The 23,604-nt window shown below is 49.5% G+C and overlaps 1 protein-coding gene across 3 annotated transcripts in view; it reads right to left on the reverse strand.

The window, feature by feature from the left end:
* Positions 1 to 23,604, reverse strand: part of LSAMP (limbic system associated membrane protein) — a 1,030,544-nt gene that overhangs the window by 10,149 nt on the left and 996,791 nt on the right. For 2 of the 3 annotated variants that reach the window (XM_074808466.1, XM_074808457.1), the window contains 3 exons: positions 22,837 to 22,957; positions 21,763 to 21,911; positions 15,709 to 15,744 (listed from right to left, as the gene is read on the reverse strand). In XM_074808466.1, coding sequence (XP_074664567.1) covers positions 15,709 to 15,744; positions 21,763 to 21,911; positions 22,837 to 22,957 — 306 coding nt within the window. The remainder of the gene's footprint in view (positions 1 to 15,708; positions 15,745 to 21,762; positions 21,912 to 22,836; positions 22,958 to 23,604) is intronic. The other variant, XM_074808475.1, reaches the window with a different exon arrangement.

A 23,604-nucleotide genomic window follows, 5' to 3' on the forward strand; every position in this document is an offset into this window, starting at 1 on the left:
GGTGGAATTGGGAACGGTCAGGGTGAGGTTCATGGTTGGACTGGGGGATCTTCAAGGTCTTTTCCAACCGAGATGATTCTGGGATCCTGTGTTGCAGTCCCTGGACACGCAGTCTCCATGTTTTACAGCAGAGCTCGCTAATGCTGTATTTGCTGTCATATCTATTGTAAAACTGTGGGAAGGTTACAGGTCAGTCACAAAAGATCTTGAAAACCTGGAAGAGTTTAGGCTTTGGTGGGGGGGCTAATTGCTCAAACTTAAAAAATGTTAATGAAAATGTCAGGACAAACTAAAATATTCATCTTTGAGTGAGACTTGGTGCAGGAAGTTGCATCAGTTCCCAACTCACCCTGTCACTTTCGCCTCCTCTCCCGGCCGCACCCGGCTGGGCCACTAGGCCGCGGCCCACGGTTGCCGGCCCATGTGGGAGCCGAGATCCGCGGCGGGGAGGCCTCGCAGCGGTGCTCACGCCCAGCTCACGCCCGACCGCCCCCCCCAACACACGCGTGCAACGCCCCTCTCCGCCCCACGCACCCCCCCGCCCCACGGGCGTGCACGCGTGGGCAGCCACGGCCGCATCCACACCCTCCCCCCCCGCCCCTCACGGCCTCCGCCCGCCAACGGCCTCAGCCCGCCACCGCCGCGGTCTGCACCGCCCCCTGGCGGCCGCCGCCGCCCCCCAGAGCCGCCCGCTCCTCTCGCCGCCGCAGCGGCGGTTTTTTTGGCGGGGGGGGGGGGGGGGGATGTTCCGGGGAGCGAGAAGCCCCCCCGACACCCCCCGTGCCGCCCCGTTGCGCTGCCCTGCCTGCCGGGTTTGGCCTTGGCACAGGGTGTCAGCGCGCCCCCGGGCCCGGCGCTAGGAGACACGAAGTGGCCCCGTCCGGTGGGCACGGGGGGGGCTCCGGTAAACCCGGTCTCGCCGCTCCCCAAACCTCCAGCCCGTGCTCGGGGAGTTTTGCTCGGCAAGCTGATCCCCCGGGCTAAGCCTTGCCCTGCGGTCTGGCGGCAGTGCGAAGTCCGTGAGCACGGCGGAGCTCTGAAGGAGGGGAAGGAAATTGGGTTTGTGGTGCTGATGAGTTAATGCCAGTATCTGGCAGCATCTCACAAATAAACCCCTTAAGGGACTCCCCAGGCCCCAAATGGCTGAGCAAGTCAGATCACATTAACCAAATCACTGAATCATCTCAGTTGGAAAAGCCCTTGAAGCTCCTCCAGTCCAACCATGAACCTCACCCTGACCGTTCCCAACTCCACCAGATCCCTCAGCGCTGGGTCAACCCGACTCTTCAACCCCTCCAGGGATGGGGACTCCCCCCCTGCCCTGGGCAGCCCATTCCAACGCTCAACAACCCCTTCTGCAAAGAAATACTTCCTAAGAGCCAGTCTGACCCTGCCCTGGCGCAGCTTGAGGCCATTCCCTCTTGTCCTGGCGCTGGGTCCTTGGCTCAAGAGACTCATCCCCCCTCTCTGCACCCTCCTTTCAGGGAGTTGTAGAGGGCCATGAGGTCTCCCCTCAGCCTCCTCTTCTCCAGACTAAACCCCCCCAGTTCCCTCAGCCGCTCCCCATCAGACCTGTGCTCCAGACCCTGCACCAGCTCCATTGCCCTTCTCTGGACACGCTCGAGTCTCTCAATGGCCTTTTTGGAGTGAGGGGCCCAAAACTGAACCCAGTCATTGAGGGGCGGCCTCACCAGTGCCGAGTCCAGGGGTAAGATCCCTTCCCTGTCCCTGCTGGCCACGCTATTGCTGATACAAGCCAGGATGCCATTGGCCTTCTTGGCCACCTGGGCACACTGCTGGCTCCTGTTCAGCCGGCTGTCAATCAACCCCCCCAGGTCCCTCTCTGACTGGCAGCTCTCCAGCCACTCCTCCCCAAGCCTGTAGCGCTGCTGGGGGTTGTTGTGGCCCAAGTGCAGCACCCGGCATTTGGCCTTATTGAAACTCCTCCAGTTGGCCTCAGCCCATCGCTCCAGCCTGTCCAGATCTCTCTGCAGAGCCTCCCTACCCTCGAAGGAACAGACTGAAAATTGGCAAGGACAAAACAATTGTGCCTCTTTTCCTTGCTCCAAATAGCGGGACATTTAGGCACCCAGTGCAGATGCAGGTGGAGCCCTGCCGCGGCGCCCAACCGAGCTGCCACAGCCTCCCCGGACACTGCGCCCCATGTTTCTGAGGGTTCATCTGTGCCGCGCATTCAGCCTGGGCGATCCGCAATGGTGTCATGGCACGAGGTCACCTTGGCCGAGATTTGGAGAGCTGGAGCTCCCTCAGGGCTGAAGGGGACCCCATCCCACCCCTCTCTCCAAAGCAGGGTAACCCTAGCTCTGTCCTTTAATTTAACCATGGGAAAACCAGTGCGGTGCCACCGTGACCTCACTGCTCCTGCCCACCTGCGTGTAACAGCCCCGTGCACCAGCCCCGCACAGAGAGGCTCCAGGGGTCTTTTCCTGACACTTCTGGGAGAACGTCCCCATACTTCCAAGCGGGGATGTGGAAGGGGTGGTGAGGCCCCGCAGCATGGGGCTTCAGCAATTGCACCCCCCCCCGCAGGCAAACCCTTCCACGCAGCATGATGCGGCAGAGTTGCTGCCTGCTCTCATGTGCAGGCAGCGCTGCGAGAGCTTTACCAGCCTCACACGCAGAGCCAGCGGCACCCGCTACTGCTAAGGATGCCTGACCTTTCCCATTATAAGGCCCTGTTTGCATAGCACTTTACAGACATCAACAGGGCAGGTGGAACAATCCCATGCTGGGTGTTTGCCTTGGGCTGATTTTACTTTTTTTAAGTGGAAGAGCGGCAGCCGAAATACTTTTGCTGTGTCTGAGAGCAAGGCTTGAAGAGGAAAAAAATATTTATTTTAATCATAAGAACAAAGAAAGCCAGCAACTGTGTCTCAGAACATTTTTTCTGCTCTGATGCTTGAGCCTCGCAACAGTGCAGAGATGTGGCCTTTCAGAAAAAGGTAAATAGCACCACAAAACTGTCATCTGCCTTCAACACCCTTGGAGATGGGGTGCCCCAAAGACTTCACATGTCTTGAATGACTTTCCTGGGATCACCTCAGTGGGTCAGTGCTTCGGCCCCTCACAGGGTTTAGGGACCCCCATACAACTGGCACAGCACAGCCGGGCCTGCTACACTTGCTCCTCCCTGGAGGGCTGCAAGCTAGGCTAGCCCAGGGCTCACTATAGAGGACATGGGTATGTATGCTAGTTTGCATGGTATAGCTGTAATGCTTTCTTTCGTTTTGTTTTTGTGTGTGTCATGGCTCGTGAACCACTCCCACTCCTGTGAAAGGTGTAGGAAAAGACATGGCAAGAAGAGTGGTGGGGCTTGGGTGAGACAGTGGAGGGAGAGGGGAAAAGCAGGGTGTGCTGCTTACGTTCACAGCAAGATTGCAAAGCCAAGAGCTCCAAGACGAGCATACCGCATGAAAAGACCAGCTCTACTGGGTTAGTCCAAGGGTCTTGTCTAACCTCCAGTCCTGTCCCGGGGCCAGCCAGGAGCACGTGGCCAGCATGGCATCATATTGGCCTGCCTCAGGTGCTTCAGAGTCACCCTGAGCTGGCAGAAGCTGCGCTCCTTGACAGATTCATTTTTTCTTCCATGAACTTGTTCAGTCACTTCTGGACTGCCTGAAGACTTCCATACCCACAACCTCCCTCAGCTTTTAAGGAGCACAGCAGCAGTCAGCTGCCAGCAGTGATATTAAGGCCACACATTAAATTTGGGTGTTATGTTCTCCTGTGACTTAAGGACCTTGGCATTAACAGAAAGCCTGGCACGCTGCCTGTTACTAATTGCTACCTGAACCAGCTAGATTAAAACTGTCTCAGTCACTCCTTGCTCTGCAGTCTCCTCTGCTGACTACAGGAGAGCCAGGCTAAGGAAACTGCTCAGCAGGGGAAGAATTAGCTGGGGTGTGTTCAGGTCTCCCTAGGAAAGACAGAGATGAGCTTTTTGTCAAGGAAACTGTTCAGAAAGAAGCTACCCAGTGTCAAGAGACTGGTGGCCACTGAATGCTCAAGTCCTGAATTGCAGAGCTGCAAGTCTCCCCACCAAACCTGGGGCACAGCTATGACTGAGCCCTCAGTGGATGCTACCCAGCCAGCTGAAGGGAGCAGAGTTTAGCCGTGAGAGGACTTGGTAAGATGCCCCGTGAGGCCTAAGAAACTGAGACTCCAGTGGTGCATCCTCCGTGGCACAGGCTCGACCTCCAGAGGTGAGGCTGGCTGCAGAAATCACCGAGAGGGGAGCAGACTCCTTGAGGCTTGACTTCTGTGGGTGAATAAAAGAGCCCTTTTCTCCCTGCCTTCAAGCCTTGAATTTATAGTGCTACAGGCGCTGCGACACAGCCTCGGCAGCAGTGGCCAAGGTCAGAAGGCTGCTCGGTAGCCCTGTATAGGCCCTGCCTTATAGATGGCTTTGGCCCCTCAAAGCCTGCAGTGCCCATTCAGGGTTGGGGGCTGCATGAGGAGGTGATAAATAGGAGAGGAAGATTCTACCAGGCCAGAGGCATAGCAAAAGGCTGCTGTGATGAGGGATATAAGAAAGGGGTAATATGGACTGAGGCGGTATGATGAGCCTTACGCTTGTACTAACGCAGGGCCACAGAGCAGAAAATGGTATCAGGGAAGGTCTTTGATTGAAATGGCAATATGGGCACGCTTGGCTCAGGACACGGAAGAGGGCAAGAGGAGGAGATGTCAGGTGGGGTGAGGATGGGGAAATGTGGGAGCTGATGTGAGCATGCAGGTTGGACAGGTAACAAGAACAGGTCCTGGGAGAAGGGGAGATGAAGAGAGGAAATTAAACCCAGATGAGGTGCAGGGAAGCAGGGACAGTGGGAGAAAGGCAGGTACAGGGAAACGATGCATGTTTATGGGCAAGGGGAGTTAGCACCAGGAATGCAAAGGCAAGGAGTCAGTACCAGCCCGGGTCAGAACTACAGGAGAAAAAAGTGGGGATTCCTAGGGAGCTGTTTAGGCGTGGATGTGGCGCCTGGTGAAGCTCAAACGCCAACAAACAGGTATGAGAGAGGGCACAGAGCGGTAGGCGAAGGGATGCTGCGGCACTCGGGGGGTCAGCACTCGCCCTCCGGCTGCCCTGCGCGAAGTCCCTGGTTGTCACACACCCCCCCGACCCCCAGGCTCTGCTTTGCCGGGCGATGCTGCGGCTCCGGGCCGGGCTCGGGAGCCGCCGCAGCCGCCCAAGCGCCGCTTCCCCACGAGGTGGCAGCCGAAGGCCACGAAAAATCGAAGCTCCGGGCTCTCCCCCGACCCGCCTCCCAAACCCGGGTAAGCCCCCGGGCTGGCAATAGCAGCGGCTGGCAGTGGCAGCCCCCCCGCCCCACGCCCGCGGGAGAATCCTGGGGTCCTGCACAGCAAAGCCCACGCGGGACCATGCGAAAGAAGGGGTGCCAGCCTCGCACGGTCTGAGCCACTCTTGTCTGAGGCAGCCCAGCAGGGCCACGTTTTTGTGGCACGGAATGGGATGCCCATGGCTCTGCATCTCTCCACAAGTGCTACACAGCATTATCCTTGATAAAACTGCTTGGGGAGGGGGGGCGGGGGCAGATCGGATCTGCTGGCTGGTCAATCCCAACAAAAGCAAGACATCTACCTGCTACATAGCAAGAAGCAGCTGTTGCAGGGGGTGGTGGTAAAGTTTCTATCCCATTCTACTTCTTCCACACAAATACCCCCTTCTTACCCCTCACTCCCTCCAGCTCCCTTTTGCAACACCAATAGCACCCCTGAGATAACACCCCTGAAGGGACCCATAAGAGAGGGGGATAGAGGCCCCTCACTCCAAAAAGGCCATTGAAGGACTCGAGCGTGTCCAGAGAAGGGCAACGGAGCTGGTGCAGGGTCTGGAGCACAGGTCTGATGGGGAGCGGCTGAGGGAACTGGGGGGGTTTAGTCTGGAGAAGAGGAGGCTGAGGGGAGACCTCATGGCCCTCTACAACTCCCTGAAAGGAGGGTGCAGAGAGGGGGGATGAGTCTCTTGAGCCAAGGACCCAGCGCCAGGACAAGAGGGAATGGCCTCAAGCTGCGCCAGGGCAGGGTCAGACTGGCTCTTAGGAAGGATTTCTTTGCAGAAGGGGTTGTTGGGCGTTGGAATGGGCTGCCCAGGGCAGGGGGGGAGTCCCCATCCCTGGAGGGGTTGAAGAGTCGGGTTGACCCAGAGCTGAGGGATCTGGTGGAGTTGAGAACTGTCAAGGTTAGGTTAATGGTTGGACTAAGTGATCTTCAAGGTCTTTTCCAACCAAGATGATTCTGTGATTCTGAGGCTGTGCCATGCCACGTAACCCTTGCTGAATGGGCAAATGAGGCCAGACTTGTAACTAAAGCCACAAGTCCGCTTGGTTGCAGAGAGTCATGCCTGCACATGTTGTGAGCAACATGATCACCGCCAGCAGAAATGGAACCTAGGACTTTCAAGATTCCCAACACAGACCTTTAAAACAGGTCATTTGAGATGCAAGCAGAAAGCAGATGTATTCCTGGTCCATACCCACAGAAGAAAAAAATCACCCACATTCACCAATCTAGAATATGTTACTGGGTCTCATCATCTGAGTAAACTGAAATGGAGATAGGAAAAGAGACAGCGGGTACCAGTTTTTCTCTTATTAACAAGAGTCCAGGGCTTGACCTATCTGCAGTGCTGATGGAGGAGAGCCCACAGAGAAGTTTCAAAGGGCATCAGAGAGCTACAGGATGCTTATTTGCTTTGGGGAATCTGCCCTTGGGATCCTGTTGAAGAATACGGGGTAAAACCTGGTATAAGGGGATAATCAGCCCCCATGAGTTTCTAAATGGAAGTGAGGCCTGGAGGAGGCACTGGAACAGGTTAGGAGGACTTGCCTACTCCTCTTATTAGGAGGAGTAATGAAATCAAGTAGAGTTGGCCTGCTGTTTTTCCAAGTGCTCTCCAACCTCTGCGGCTCTGGGGTCCATGCTGTTGACAGGCTGACTCTACCTACAGGGAAGGCTGGAGTCCTGATTCTTGAGCAAAGAAGAGGACCAAAAATGAGGGAGGAATGGAAAAAAAAAACTCTAAAGGAGAAGGTGAAAGGGAAAGGGGATGTGAACTATACAGGTCTCTCTCTGTCATCTCACTCCCTGGGGCCTGGAGGGGTCTTAGGTTTTACACTTGCCAGCTCCTCTGCGGGAAGTGATTTTTCTAGTCTGTTGACTCTCTTGCCAGGGCTTCAGAAGATGAAATCTTTATTATCATGAAGGCTTAAAAGGGAGGAATACTGTTAATTCCATTTTCAAGGTCATACTTTGAAAGTTATTAATTTCTTTCTTCCAGGGCTTTGCACTCTACTCTGAGGCTTTAGGGATTAGCAGCTTCTACTTACTAGGGTTCATTTGGGGCTTTTTTCTTACTACTTTCCTGTGTCCTCCCCTCCCTTTTGAGAAGAAGACATGATTTTTCACTCCCTGTTCTTAATATTGAAACTACTTTGTTCATTACCTGTTCATACCCCGTTCTCCCTACCAGTTCTGCTCCTGTAATTAAAACTTGACTGTGACTACAGTGGCAATAGGCTGGCTTTTCTAGAGGTGGAAGTACCACTGTGTAAACGAGGGAGGATGCCCTCCAGCAACTCTCCAGCAAGATTAAGGAAATGTCTCTGGTGTCTATCAATCTTAGCTCTTGGTTTAATGTATTTCAGAATTTGCTCATGCTTTTTTAGCACTGAACAGTCCTTCCCCATGTTTTGGAGCTCATTCATGGTGTACTAAGTACTCATCTATCATACCTCGTGTCTTAGTGAAGATTCATTCCGTAATGCAGCGCACCCATCCTTCCCTGAGGTCTAAAGAATATCCCTGAAATTGCATTTTTCAGTGTCTTTCTGAGAAGGGCATGGTGTTCAAAAGCTGGCTGCTTATGCCATTTATCCTGGAGCTGGTTTACAGTACTCCTAGTCTAGAATTGAACTGTTATCCTAACCAGTGAGGCTGGTGGGGGCTAGAAGACCACCTGCGTTTCAAGGTTACACAGATCTTTCATCACCGAGTCTGTCCTGTAGGTATCAAAAAGGTTCCACGGTTTTCTCACAACTGCAAAATAGTTCTCCCACCCTTTCCATTCCCCTAGCAGCTGGAGGAGATTTAAAACAACAACAAAAAAATCCAAACACCCGGCAAACTACTGATAACAAAATCAGTTACTTAAAACTGCTTTGTCTTCAAATAATTTGTTGAAGACTCATCCTACAAGCGAAACATCCAACAAATACATAGCACAGACTTTTTCAGGGTCCATCACAGGGAAGATCTAAGCTTTTTCTGCTATTCCTAGGATACAGCAATCCCTCCCCTGCTCACCTCTCAAGCACATGTGTATAGCACAGCAGACCAAAGGTGACACCAGCACAGAGTCTGATGTCTCAACGGGGAAAAAACAGCATAGCCGCCCTCACCCAGAGCACATACAGCCCTAGGAAGCAGGTTTGCTAATCAGAGGCTCTGGAACCTCTTGAAAAATTAATATTTTCATCAGCTTTATGTCTGTCTGTTTACCCACTTCATCCCTCTTATGGTTTTCCACAAGCTTTGCTGGATATTTGACACAAGAAAGATTTGAGTGGCTGTGAGCAGAAATGAAGAGGGAGTGACACACCAAAGGGTGACTGGAAAGGAGACTGGAGCAGAAGGAGAACTAAATCAGGGTGGAGCATGACCAGCATGCTTGAGGTTGCTCTGGTATTGAAATCCCGTCGTATCGCTGCCTCTGCCCTTCCTATCCTTCTCCTCCAGGACCTGCAGCACAGTGTCCCCCCCAACCTGTCCCTGAGGTCTTCTTATGGCCACCACTCCTCTCTGGGGCCTCCCTTGCAGTGAGCTTAGGAGAAACCAACCCTTGTCCCCATCCCGCCTTGCCCAGGAGTGGAACAAGCTAGGAGGAGGTTTCAGCCAGCCTTTGTCAAGGGCTGGTTGTGAACAACGAAAAGTATGGGACCCGTATCATGGGAATGCTATGAGCAAGGCTGTGTGCTTGTCTCAGCATTCCAGCGATTTAGAGATTTCACGGGAGTCAAGCTGGGCCCACAGGCTGGTGTAGGTCTCTAAAGCATGTGGGCTAAGTAAATATTACTTTGTGTCACCTGTAGTTCTCATCCAAGGATGGTTGCACTTATCTGTGAGCAAGTCCAGAGTGAGACTCCTTGTCACCTTAACGCCCTAACAGTGCAAGCACAGCTTTAATGTCTGGCCCAGGCATGGGCAAAGCTGGAGCAGAAAGCCATAGGGGCTTCCCAGATCAGTAATTAAAAAGGGAAAGTTACTGTGGCTTACACAGGCAGCTGAGCTGGCCTTCAGCTGGATGAGTTGGGGCAATGGAAGAGATGCCTGCAGCCACTTCAGCTCATCCTTTAGATGTTTTAGGGTGCCTGCAAATTGCTCACTGTGGGATGTGCCTCCGAGCATGGGGTGTGCACGTACGGTGCACAAGGTGACCTGGCTGAGGGGCGTACTCGTCTGTCAGCGAGGACACACCTCTAACACCAACCATAGAGGCTGCCTGGCCAGACCTCACTGATTATCGCACACCCTTCTCCATGGCCTCACCCCTCGCTCCTGTCCGTGCACTCATTCCCCAGATTGCCGAGGGACACGCAGGTGACGATGGTGGGGAGGACCCAAGCGCATTCCTCCTTCACCAATAGGCCTCTCCCTTTTGCAGGGGAGGTCTGCTGACAGACCAGGGACGGGAAGGCCTGCCAGGAGCACTCTGCTTTTTCTGCAAGCCTGGTTTCTTTGGAATGGTTCGCTTTTTCCCTGTGCACCCCCTCCCTCCCAAATCCCACACCTCCCTTCTCCCGGTTGTTTTTGTTTTTAGAGAGAGCGCTTAGACAGCTGTATTAATCATGCAAGCCCAGCCATGTGTAATGTGCTTTATCAACAGCAGAGCAGACACTGAATGGCAACCGGTTCACAAGCGGACCCGGTGCAGTGCCTGAGCCGGGAAGATAAACCTGCCGCTTCCCAAACCGACTTACCGTCATGGGTTAGTGAATGGAGAGACTGTTCACTTGGGACAATAACCAGAGGGGAGGCCAATTTGTTAGGCAAATTCTTGAGTGGTTTACACTGGAAATGGAAGGGGCAGGTGGAGGATGAAGGTGGAAATTGCTCTTTGGTCATTTTCTCTCAGGGGTGGGAGGAATTTTTGTGTGTGCGTAAGGATTAAATCAAGACAACAGAGGCTGTTCTTCATCCTCCTCCTTGCTGCCCTCCACACTTCAGTCCCAGTCAGCCCGGCTGGCAGCTCAACACTGGAAGCACAGAGAGTGAGGAGAGAGCCAGGATTTAGGTACACCTGCTGCGCAGTGGGTATAAGTTGCCTTCATCATCTCCAAGAAGGAAGGTTCAGTTGATGGCTTCAGAAACCCATCTAACATACAGATGGTATCAGGCTATGAGTATACTCTGTGCTGAGGATATCTATCTCAGGAGGGCTATAACCTGCCCGAGCTCTGCTCTGCAGGGTAATCTGTCCATGCTACACTGCTGACACTATCAGTTTCTCTACTGGACAACTGATTTTCCACAGCAGTTGCTCTTCCGTGGGTTTGTTTCTAATCTCTGCAGTGCAGTTGTGTGTTTTCTCCCCCACTGGTTTCACCCCACCTCCACTCTCCCCCCACCTGACTGCTATGCCCCAACTTCTATTTTGCAGGGCTGTTCTGCACGCATGCAAAGCCACACCTGTGACTAAACAGACCTTGAAATGCCTTCCCCATCCCAGTGCGACGGCCCAGCTCAGGGGAATATCTTTCTGGGACTTCCAGTCTCAGTTCCTACCCTCCGCTGTTGCTCTTCCTCACTCGCTGGATTCTCCACAGCATTGCTACTGGAGAGGGTTATGCAAATATATGCAACCCAGGGCTCATTTTGGAATAAATCAATCTAAATTAAAATTAATGAACAAAAGGTACAGAAACAGATCAAGCAATAGAGCCATTTCTCTCTTTTTCCCCCTGTGCCTCTCTTTTTTTCTTTAAGAAAGCTGGTTTCTTTTCTTTATGCTTTTTATTTTGGAAGAAGCAGGTTTTTATTTTTTTTAAGCAATCTCAGCAAACAGAAACTGTCTGTTGCTATCCAGAAAAACCCATCAAGCCATGCTAGTAGCTGTAGTAGAAATAAATCTTGGCATTTCTCTTTTCCCTAAGATGCTGTTTCCAGCTACATCCCTACTACCCCTTTTGGAAGACACCATCCACCTCTGACTTTGATTTTATTCACTTTTAACCACATGATCAAAATAAGATACAATGCCACCTCTTGCCTAGTACCTATGAAATAGGAAGAAACAATTAATATGATGTTGGCCTTCTGCCTTCACTCTGTCTTGTCCTTCCTGTTCCCTTGGCCGAAACCCCCGCAGGCTTGGCACCCAGTGTGTTCCCAGGCGTCAGTGCCCGCAGACCTGTCAGGGATGGACACTGACCCCAAGCAGCAAGAGATGCTTGGCCTGCCTGAGCATCCACCCTGCAGAGCCACCCCTTTCTGGGCTGACCAGATGGAGAATGAGCTCTTTGGGAAATCTGGCTGGATACCACCAGCGGGAAGCAAGAAGAGCCGCGAGCTGTGCTTCCCGCCTAGGGTCATGGGTGCTCTCGGGTGCCGGATGCCTGAGAGCACCCATGAAAGCTGGGGCTCAGCCAGCTTTCAGGGACAAGAGGGGCATGCTCCAAGTTGTCAGGCACACATTCCTGCGGAGTGGCGAGTACAGCTGAACTATGGCCCCTGAATGCCTGAGAATTTATGAAAATGCCACACTTGCGCATGGCTCCAAACATGCCCTCTTGCGCTTGGTCCCTTTCACCAGTATTTTTCTCTGCTGATAGTTTCTATGTCAGGATCACACCATTTTGGCCTGTTTATGCTGTGGTTTCCCCAGATCTGCCAACTAGTTTTTTTCAAAGGCTGCAAAGGCTTGGGTTTTCACTGACCCCTTCTTGGAGCCCAGCTCAGAAAGCACCCTCTGGCCTCCGTGAAGAGGACCCCAGAGATGGATGGGTTCTTTAGCTGGCCACACGTACTGGGAGGGCTGGTTTCTGAGGACTGCTCCCACACCACTGCTTAGTCTGCACTCTCTGATGTATTCTCCCATGTTTCTCTCCTTAGCTTTGAAACTATTCAGATGTTTGTCCTTTTGCCAAAGCAGACTCTGCTGCCACGAGAGCTGCCCGTTCAGCAGAACTGACGGGGCCATGCACTAGAGAAAGCGAAAGGGGAGCAAGGATGGGTGGAGGTGACCACTGCAACAGATGAGCTCTCTTCTCCACAGCTAGGACCTCCATAGGGAGGGAAGAGGACTGAGAGGGTATTAGAAAGAAAGACGCTCTCTGTTTCCCACTCTGGTCATCAGACCCAAATGAACATCTCTTTTCTCCCTTCCCCCAGCTCCCACCCACCTGATGAAGGCATTAGTGATAGTACAGGCTACACGGGCTACAGCTAAATGGAGACTAGCTACGATCTACAGTCATACAGGGTCATTCTCCGATCAGTGCGCATTTTGGCAGAAAGACAGGACTGCTCATTCTCCTTTTCTCTCCCCCTCCGCTAGTTACTAACATGCTATTGCCATAAATCTTTTGTCACCCTGTTGATAGCCATGACTTTGTCTGATCAGGCCCCAAAGACTGGCACGCTTGAAGCCCTGCAGGCAGTTCTACGAAACATGGCATCTCCCCTGCATAGCTTCCAGGGCATTCAAGCTAACCACGCCGAGCAAGCCCCTGGTTAGTCTGTGGTAAGCCCTCATCACAAAACTCCTGTGAGGAAGGCTTGTGGGCTTTGAAGCCCATCGTTCCAGTTAAGCCATTCTGGCGTGGACACTAGGTGCTAATCACAGGGGAGGGAGTCTATGTTCAAAGGGCTGAGGACAAGGGACAATGGAGGACAGAAATGGAGCTCGTGCTGTAATTTGAGGCTCAACAGTGATCCCACTTGTCCTGTCATTGGCAGGTGTGGTGCAGAATCAGCAAATTCTCCTTTTCCAGAAGAAAAACCCTTTTGAAAAGCCACCTGATGATGCAGTAAGGCCCCCTTTGTGACAGCCACGTCTTGTATCATCTCATTGTAACATGATGTTACAATGCAGACAGGAAGATGTGATGATGTGGCATCATCCCAGAAGACATTTCAGGGCATTTTGAGTGCCCGACTGCAAAATCAAGAGGGCTAGAAAATTTACCAAGGACAATTCAGTTGAGAGCTGAATCAGCTGGGCTCCACCAGCCTTTTAGGAAACTGCCTCATCAAATTCAAGTCCCCTGTGTTTAGCTGAATGGGCTGCTTCCGAGTCTCCAGCCTGCCTGAAAGCAAGATGTTTCCAAAGCAGCTAGCTAATGATAGCAATTGCTTAGCATGACTACAGTGCTCTTCTTCTCTAAACACCTTCCTTTTAAATTAATGCTCAAAACCCTACAGGGCAGGGAAGCGTTACCCAGGTTTAAGAGAAATGGAAATTGAGGGAGAAAGAGGGAGGAGGCTGTGATTCTGGTCATTGAGGAGAGGCTTATTTGAGAGCCCAGGACTGCATCTCAGAACATCAACTCACAGGGAGGAAAAGGTCTAACAAAATTTTATGCCTAAGGTTTCTTTGAAGGTGAACAGCAAAGTAAAAGCAAATGTTGAGATAAGCACCAATATCTGTGCTGAACGCCCACGCTGGAGAAGCTGGTAGGGGCTTTCAGAAAACAAATGAGGTCCAGAGTATTTAAACTCTACTTTCCCCCTCTGCAAAATCCTCTTTGTGTGTCCTGGGTCATCAGCGATATCCCAGCATTTGGCACCACAAATTCCTGGAGACTCGTCACAGAAGTGATGTCACACCAGGATGTCCTTCAAGATGGTATCAGAAGACTGGGGAGCAGTAAAAGGAAAAAAATAACAACTTCAAAGACAGAGGGGGAAGTGTTTTAAAGGATTGACTAAAGCTGTGCAGGATGGCCTTAGCAGCTTGATTACGAGGGGTATTTGGTATGGAAATCCTGGCCTTGCTCACTTGCAGTTTTTGCTTTATCATTTAGCTTAATGGGCTACTAATTCAAAACCAGCTGTAAACAGGGCTGGCTATGAAAAAAATTAACACTGCCTGCCTGTGGAATTTAAGGATATATAATAAAAATAATCATAAAAAGAAAGAGCCCTGGGTTTTCCATCAGACAAAAATATTCGTCATTGAAAATTCTGCTTAAAAAATGAACACGCAAAATTGGAAAACTCCTCAAAACCTTACATCCCAAACAGCCTCAGCAACTTTAATTTCATATCCGAGCACAAGTTTCATTTGCAATACATACGATAATGGTGTTTAATTGGATTTATTTTTCCACACTAGGTTCCCAATGGCCTACTTTACTCCTTTTCTCAGCTCCTTGAATGTTATTTACAAATCACTCTCTGGGATTTAATTTTAATGGTAGCTTGATTTCTCCCTCTCCCCCCCCCTCCCCCCCTTTTTTTTTTGTAGGTACTTTTCTTTAATTGTATTTGTGGATTTGCCTTTTAAATAGGCAATTGTGACTACATCCTGAGCCTGAATAAGTTGCCAAGAGCAGAGCTTGATTTGAAAACTGGCAGAGTAGTTAAATGGAGCTGGTGTAACATCCAGCATTTATTGTTCTTTTCATGGGAGTACCTGCAGGTGCTTTACTTGGGCAGGTGCTCTTTTGCAAAACAACATGGGTTCCTAATAACACTCTACCCCAAAGCTCTGCGCAGACATTAACTATTTAGGCCTCTGAACATCCCATGAGTTGAGTGCATCTTCATCAAATGGCTGTAAAACAAAGACACTAAGGAGCTCTAGGCAGATTTTTTAAGTGAATACGGGGACTGGCTGTCATGTTGTTGATTTGGTTTCAAACACTCCTTTCACAGGCTGTAGCCTGCTTTCTGGAAGTGCCCAGTCTCTGCGCTTTTTCTCAATCTCAAGGTTGCATCCAAGCCCCAAGTCCCATGTGGCTATCAGGGCCGTGCTGCCTGGACCTGAGGCATGCTTGGGCAGCACAGAGACAGGAAAAATACTCAGATCCTCTTTTGCCTTCATACCTTCTTCCCTTGGTATAAAGCAGACAGTAACACCTCACCATGCACCTCTTTTCATGCTCTTTGCCTCAAATGCAGCACTGCGTGACTGGCAGACTTGGGGGGTGTGTGACAGAGGAATGAAAAAAACAAAGTGTTTCACCATGGTTTGCACAACTAGGGTGAAAAAAACCTCCTGGTAGCAATTTAATTTCTGGCTTCTCACTTGTCCCTTCCACCCACTCTGCAGGATTTTAGGTCTGCTGATGCTTTTGATCCAAATCCAAACATGTGGGCAAAGACAGCTTAGGACGGGAATACATATTAGGAGTAGGTCTGCAGAAAAATTGAACCTCCCTGAAGACTGTCCAGACCTGAGTGAGGACTCAATGTCATGGCTCAAAACTTGGCTAAAGGTTGTCGCTGTTTAGTTGATTGGTTTTTGAAAAGGAAGGGGGAAGGGGAAGGATCGGGAAGGATGAGGAAGGTGAGCAGAAGAGATCAAATGACATGTAGACGAGAAGGGAAAGCCCTTATTTTCCTGCATTTCTGAGCTAGTTTGCCCATCCCTAGCTCTGTGCATTTGTCAGGATGATGGAGAATGACCCGGCTAAAGAGCTACTTCAACAGAAAACATATACTGACCTGGAAAAGGATTGGGGAGTGTGGGTAAAACTCGTTCTAAGGGGGGAAAAAAAACAATAAGCAACATGCAGGAGAAAAGGACAAGCCACTTTTCACACCAAGCAAGGAGCAGATACAAACCTGATGGAGTTGTCCATCCCCAGATTAGGTGAACTAGAGTAGGTTTCATATACAGAGCATTTTGCTAGCAACACACCTAATACACATCAACACCTCCTGGGACTGGGAGTCAGAGAGAAGTCACTTGCAAAACTAACAAATAATATCCACACAGCAAGAGGGATTAAGCACCTGCAGTGAAGGTAATTGGAGCTGATGGGCCATATCTCCCCTCTGACTTTCAGGACCACTTGTGTCATCACACTACAGCTCCTCTTGGCTACACCTCTGCCTGGAAGCTAGTCTTGGCAGAGAGGTGAGGTGTGGAAGTCCTCCACGGGTAGTTGCTGCCTCCCCAGAACCTTCTCCACAATGGATTTCTTGCCAATGACAGGTCCCCTGAGGATCTGAGCATTGGAGCAGTCACCCCGGTGAATCCTCAAGGGCACTCTGCTTCTTTTGAGCATTTGCCTTCTGAGGGAAACAGAGTTTTTGCAGACTCACCAACCTCTGGTTGTACGCGGAGCCTGCTGGTTTGTTTATACGTTTTTACAACGCATCCTTGTTATACGTCACAGCAGGACTTTATTATACATCACTTTTGGCTTCACGCTTTGCTTCTTCCACACAAGGATCTCAAAAGAATTGCACAGACACTGAGGGAAACCGGTGTCAGAGACCTCAGTCTGAGGCTACCAGTAGTGTTAATTCCATTTTACAGATCATGCAGTTGGTGCACGGAGCAAGGAAGCAATTTGCCCAAGGTCAGATGCTGAACTGTTGGCAGAGCCAAGCGCAGAACCAAGAATACAAGCCCCCCAGGCCTGACTCTGATCACTGGGTCTCCTTTCATTACCTCCAGAGCTTGCTGGATGCCTCGTACTGAGACAAGTTCCTACTCACGGACTGATCGGTAGGTAGATATTTAGCTGTAGAGATATGCCACTATGCAACAGCTGATAGGCCTGGGGCAATGACTTGTCTCCTGCATTACCTGTAAGGACGGTGGTAAGATCACAGCTGATGGACATAGAGCTTGGCAGGATATATCAGTAGTACACTATTATTCTCAGATCAACCCACGCCCAGCTATTTGGAGGCCAGTGCTCTTTATACAGCACCCTTGGTGCAAAGAGGTAGTTTCTACTCACTGGAGCCCACGGGGACGCAGCAGGTCAGGCCCATCCCTGTGACACTGGCAGATCTCCTGCCCTCATGGTGGTAATGGAGCTGTGTGAAGCCACAGCAGGCACAGGGGAGATTGTCTCTTGCCTAGAAAATACACGGCTAGCCTGGATCTCTGTGTTTATGTAGCAACAGGGGACTATTGTTCTGCGAAAGCAGGCTGTTGTGCTGACATGACTTCCTTGTTATTTAGTTTGGTTAAATAACTCAACTCCCCTTTACCTTCTTCCTGCACAGCAGGCTGCAGACTGCACAGCATAAGCAGTTAAAGCAAAGCACTATGGCCTCATTATCATGCTGCTTTCTATTCAAGGACTCTACCTCTGTTCCCCTCGCCTGCTGAGTGCTGCCTTTATTGCTCCACCCTGGCTCATTAGCCGTGGCTCAGCCTTGCCCCATCTGGCTGTCACCCTAACCACTTTCCTCCTCCCCTGAGTCTCCCCGTTACTGACAGCCCCTGGGAAAACACAGGGTTTGCACTGAGAGCCACCAAGGGAGATTTCGGCCACAGTTACGCTCCAAACCGTAGCAGTGGGCAGAGAGTTAGAGACAAGGGGTCTAAGTGCGTGCGCACAGCCAGCACTTGTGCCAGGGTGCTCACAAATAATGACAAGTTACAGGCAAGTGCCAGCTCTTCTTAAGAACGTGCCTCTTGCTGCGATCAAAACGGCTGGACTGTAATGATAACTCTACCTGAAGCCTCTCGAGGAGGCACGGGTGGGATCCTGTCTGCTGCTGCTTCTAATTGGCACAGGCCTTGCCAGCTGCTGCTTCACCTCGGGGTTCCCTTCCTCCCGGAAGGGTGCAGGGATACAAGCTGCAGAGGATGCTGCAGGGGACCAGCTGAGGTGGCAGTTTTTTATAATTGAGACAATTCAGCCAGCAGGACTGCGTAAGGATGTGCGGCAACTCCCTGTTGTCTCCTGCTTTATCCTCTGGGACGGGCTAGCTCTGCGGGAGGCAGAAGTCAACTAATTTGGAAAAGCTTTCATTTCTTTTCTCTGCCTTGCTGGAATGCACCAGGTGTTGCCACTGCTTCTGTGAGCTTGTGGGGGTGTGTGTGCTTGCTTATCCATCACACGGGTGCCTGCATATAAATACATGCTCACCTAAACCTATGTATCCGTGTGCTTGTACAGCAGATGTGTATCTGGCATATATACACTTCTGTGTAGCACGGGTTAAGATGTGACTTTTACTCATAGTGCTTTTCATAGCACTCTGTTAGCTGAGCGGAATGAAAATAAAACATGTTCCCTCCCTCCTAATACACTTCGGAAGAAAACCCTTTCCCTTCAGTTGTGGCACTACTCTGTTGCTCTGTGATGGCAGCCCTGGCTTGGCCTCTGTGTCAGGTAATTTTCACAGAGATCTGTGTTACTGGCCCTTTCCTAGGTCTCACTGTATTTTGTGCGTGGGGGTTACAAACCCTGTTCCTAGGCTCTGCAGAGCTGAATCAACCTACTGGCTGCCAAAACATGGTCCTGCCTCCCAGCCCCTCATATCCACGGCTGTGTGATACGGCTTCACCTCTTGCATGAACTCTGATGCTTGTTGAGCCCTGCCATAAACTAGTTCAGCTCAGTTCAACAAAAGAAAACGTTTGGGGGCATTTTGGGGAGGGGGGGTGGACGGTAAAGCTGGGTTACGTTTCCACTGGTTTAGCAGGTTGAATTGGATCAGTGGGTTGTCCACTGAGTATCAGAATAACTGAAACAACAAAAGCATGTCACAGAGAGCAGGGTGAGCAAAAGGAGTGGGGAGGAAGGGACAGCAGCAAGCGATTAGATCAGCTGTATCATCAAACTGTACCTGAGTACCCTCTCTGCAAACATATTCCATATTGCTGTTGGAGACAGGCTCCTGGGTAAGATGGACCTTTGGTATGGCCATTTTTATGTTGTTGTAAACTCAGTCTCCAGGAGCGAGGGGTATAAATCTCTCCACCTACAGCAGGCAATCCTGCTGCTACATCCTTTAAGGAAGATTACTAGCTATCTATTCATACAGCTGCTTTTGTATTTTAATGCATCTCCTATCTACAGCATTGACATCTAAGGCATTTGGTCTCTCCGAGAGTTTTTCAATGCTGACTGAGATTTCCTGGAATGGTAGTCACCCATTTTTCTTTATTGCTAAACTGTTCTTTCACATCATTCTGCTAGCTCTCCTTCTGCCCTCTACCTCAGGCAAAGCTGCCAGTACCTCATTATTAACTCTCTGGTTGTTTCTTCACTCCTGGCTGCCATTCTTTCTTGTGCTGCAATGGGACGCTGAGGAACCATCGCTGTATCTACCTCCCTAGTGGGATGTTGCCCTACAGTGAGCTTGTTCCCTATTTAAAAAAGAAATAAAATCTCTGATTCTAGGGATGAAAAACACTCCCAAGTATTTGAGGATCTGCTGTACCTTGCAAAAACTTGGAACTGCTTTATTTTTCTGCCTGGGTGTGTGGCTGGGAGTGTGCATTACCTGTTATTTCAGCTACTCTCTGATCACTACAGCATTTTTTTCATCTGAGCTTTTAGGTTTTTTCAGCTTCATCTTTATGAGGCTGGATTCCCTTCACTCATTTCCCACCTGATTTCTTAACTTTAGAAATACCGTCAGTAGTCTGCCTGAATTTATTTTTCTTCTCTTTCTCTCCTCCACACTAACTAGAAGGAGAACAGAGATTTCCTGAAACAATATGAAGGAATTGCACACTGAAGAAATAGGGATTAACTAGATAACAAAAATAAAAGTTAGAAACAGTCCACTGAAAATCATCAAATCTCTCTCAGCTTCTGCACCTCCATTCTTCTGGCTCTTGTGCAGTTCTCTAGCATTCTTCAGCATAAATAGGCCTTTAATTTCTAAGGTAAAAATGATAAACAAAATCCAACAACTTGAAAGAAGGAAAGTTTTCTTCATACACATCAAAAGGAGGCTAAAACAGGACCTTTGCTGTGGCAAGTCATCTTTAAGAGTTGCCACATTCACTCCTGGAATAGTTAACGGCAACTTTGCAAGATCTCCTTGGGTCTCTTACAGGTTCTGCCACTCATTTTACGACCATGGGTAAACCACTTCTTCACTCTGCACCTCAGTGTCCTATTTCCTACTGCAAAACGGTGCTAATAACACTCACCCATTTCTAAATAACCTGTGATGTTAAAATATTCTTTGTTAGCAAATCCTTTGAGATCCTTTGAGGTGAAGTTTGAAGTCATGCAAAATGCTTTTCTGGCAAAACCACTCCCCCAGCTAAAATCACGTGTGCATACATACATTATTGAATTTCATCTTATATTTTGTTTCAGTGATGCATTTCAGCTCATCTGTGTAACAGGAACCAACAGAGAGGGCCAAATTTAGAATTCAGCCACAAATAATGGATTCTAAACTTAGCATTATATTAATATCAGCAAGAACAAATCTGGAGTATTTGAAAATTATGTTCCAGATTGCTGCCTGAGGATTTTATTTGAATCTCATGACAGTCACAAGACCAGGGTGAAAAGACTTTCAAAGTAGAAATTTGCTTTGTGTGCTGCAATGCTATAGGAAAGCAAATCTATGTTCTTTTATTATAATATCTGTTCTTTAGAAGAAAACTGCCACAGAATACACCCAAATTTTGCAAAAATTCAAACTGCCATGAAATAAATCCAGAGGCGGTAAACAACGAATGCCAATGGATTTATCCTTTTGCACTATATCTGTTCAAAAATAACAAAACCAAAGCACTGATTTTCTGATGGTTTGATTAATCTGACCACACACAGCAGAACCTAGACTAAACTGTGTCCCATACTAAGACTGCTTTACACAGCTTATCTTTTCTCTGTTTAAAAGGGCACGCAGGTCATGGCCTGAGTGTTTTGGTTCTACTTGGGACTGTCAGAGGAATACAGCCCTGAGTCACTTCTGCATCTATGTGTCCATTCGCATGAGAGGGTCATTCTGCTGCAGTCTATTTCTGGTGGAAAATGTGTGGTCCAAGCTGAGCCCAAGTTTTAGACCTGGAATCGGGAACTGCATTTTGAATACACCACAGTTTGCCTGTGTGCGTGAGAGGTAGGTGAGGGGCAGGGGCCCCGCTTAGCTGCAAAATTCAGAACCAGCAGGTGACTCTAGAGTTTGATCTAGTCCCAACTTCTGTCTGTTTACACTTCCTTCGACAAACTCAGTAACTGAAAGGTAGCCGAATGAGATCCAAGGAATTTTATTCCATATTTCATCTGCTGATTACCTTTTTCCCCATGTGCCCTATGGTATGCCCTTTTAAATCATTCTGTCTTTTCCCACTTCCTTCCCTTCTATTTTCAAACTAATTTCTCTTTTTCTTGACTCTCTCTTGTTCTCCTAGGGCTTGGTGGCTAGTTCTCTCCATCTCTCTGAATTACTTGTCATTTCTCAGCTGTCACGGACCCTCCGAGCCCTGGCCTTCTGTCTCCTTATTAAAGGGGCTGTCATTCTAAAGGTTTTTGTTTCCAGCATTAAAACAAACATGCTTTTATTATTTTAAGAAAATCTGACTTGAGCAAAGAAAATCAATCAAAGGGCTTGACTGTAAACCTTTTAATTTGGCTGTATTTGTGTTTCACGGCAAGTATGAACATGTAGGTATCTGAAGCAGAGCGTTGAAAGCCAGTTCATGGTTGGAGGTTTGGGGGGGTGGGGGTGGCAAGCAGATGCTTTCCTGAGTATTGGTCACCGCGTGCTTCCTACACAGCCTGGTCTTTGTGAGAGCGTTCTGGGCCTCCCCTCACCCTCTCCCATACTTACTGTAAAGGTATAGGCTGGCATTTGTGACTCCCAGCTTGTTGGCAGCCACGCAGGTGTAGTTCCCGTAGTGTTCCTCAGTGACGTTGGCCACCATCAGCAGAGACTGGCTCCCCGTGCTCTTTATCTCCAGACCGTTGGCGCTGTTTATCCTGGGAAGACAGGAGAAGAGGTGTGTGGTGCCATGGCAGTTGTGCATTGGGAAGGAAATCTCTGCCTTGGCAGGCAGTAAACCGAAGTCATTCAGCCCAGCTGGCAGGTGATGATGGAGGGAGGCAGGAAGAAGACACAAGAAGAAAAAGACCAAAGAAGGCATTGATGGAAAGCAGGAGGAGGGAATGAAAGGAAGAAGGAGCGCAGCGGGGTGAAATGCCCCCGGTAAAGCAGTGGAAAAGCAAGAAAAGCCAATGGAAAGGGAGGAAGCCTTTACCCAGCACTGACTAACACTTGGAAATGAACACACTGTGGCCAGCTGAGGGCTAGTCCTTATTTGAACAAAAGGTTTTTAGTAAAACACACCAATTCATGTGTTCCAATATGTGCATATACCAAAGCTGAGTCACCCCTGAGCCTGTGCATACGGGGCCAGGTTAAAAACTAGAATAACACAACCTTCTTAATGCCCTTTCTCGCTTCATTTTCTCTCATATGCAAATCTGGGTAGCCCAGGGGGAATCTTACACCTCAGCAGCTCCTTCCCCTAGATGAAGGCACCTAGAGTGGCATTACCTGCTTGGAGACTAACACTGCCTATTTTTTTGTCTGTGTCATAGGCTATTTAATGCATGAACATCATCAGGAAGAAAGCATTATTGATGTCTTAATTGAGTGTTGGTCCATAGGTCCACTTAAAGGTAAGAGTTCCATTCTCTGCACTTCCTTCAGCATTCCTCAGCCTCCTCCAGCCCTGCCATGCAGGCTCTGCCGAGTCTGATGGGACCATTGTGACTTGCATGGTTTGTGAAGAGTAATTTGTTTGAGGAGAAGAGTTGGGGAGGACAATAGGTGATTCTCTAAGGATCCTTTATTGAGTGGACTGAAAAGGAGAGAAGGGAAGAGGTGAGCTAAAGGTCTTACCTGGTATCATCTCTGTACCACTCGAAATCAGGTGTGGGCACTGCTGACGCCTCGCACCGGAGTAAGGCTTGTCGTCCCGTGGCCGCTTCATTGCTCTTGGACTCTGTGATGGTGGGAGGATCTGTAGGAAGAAAACGTGGTCACTTCACACACTTTCAGGTGGAACAAAATAGTGAGACTTGTGCAAACCATTCCGACCGGCGGAGGCCCATGGCTGCTGTGGCACATGCTCCCCTCTGCTCCTCTGAAGAATACCTGCTCTTTGAACTCTCCCTGAAACACCACGTTAGCATCACTCCTTAGGCGTGCTTCTCTTCAGCAACACTCAATAAAGTTCTGTCATAAATGCATAGGCATACACAGTCAGAGTTAAGGTTAATGATGGACTTCTGTAATTTATGAATATTTACCTGCGGATCTCTAGTTCACATGGGCTCATCAGAAAGAAGAAGATGAGAGAAAGACTTTACCAAGGGTAAAGGAAGACAGCAAAAGTAAAAGGAATAAAGTAGGAATTTAGCACTAGCATGAAAATTATTTTCCATACAACCTCTGTGTCTAACGTCAAAAATATAATAAGAAAGGAAAGGATTGAGGTGACAAGTATAAGACAGAAATACATTCATGGCTTAAAAGGGAAGAGCTGCAGCAGGAGCCAGACCACTTGCTGAGACACTTAGGTGTCTAAGGTTACAAATCCTACCCAAACCTTCCTGGACATCATGTGTTGTCACAGGCTCCAAGAGGGCTTGCTCATGATTGCTCTGC

This window comes from Strix aluco, chromosome 2 (assembly GCF_031877795.1).
Source record: "Strix aluco isolate bStrAlu1 chromosome 2, bStrAlu1.hap1, whole genome shotgun sequence".
Taxonomy (NCBI): Eukaryota; Metazoa; Chordata; class Aves; order Strigiformes; family Strigidae; genus Strix; species Strix aluco.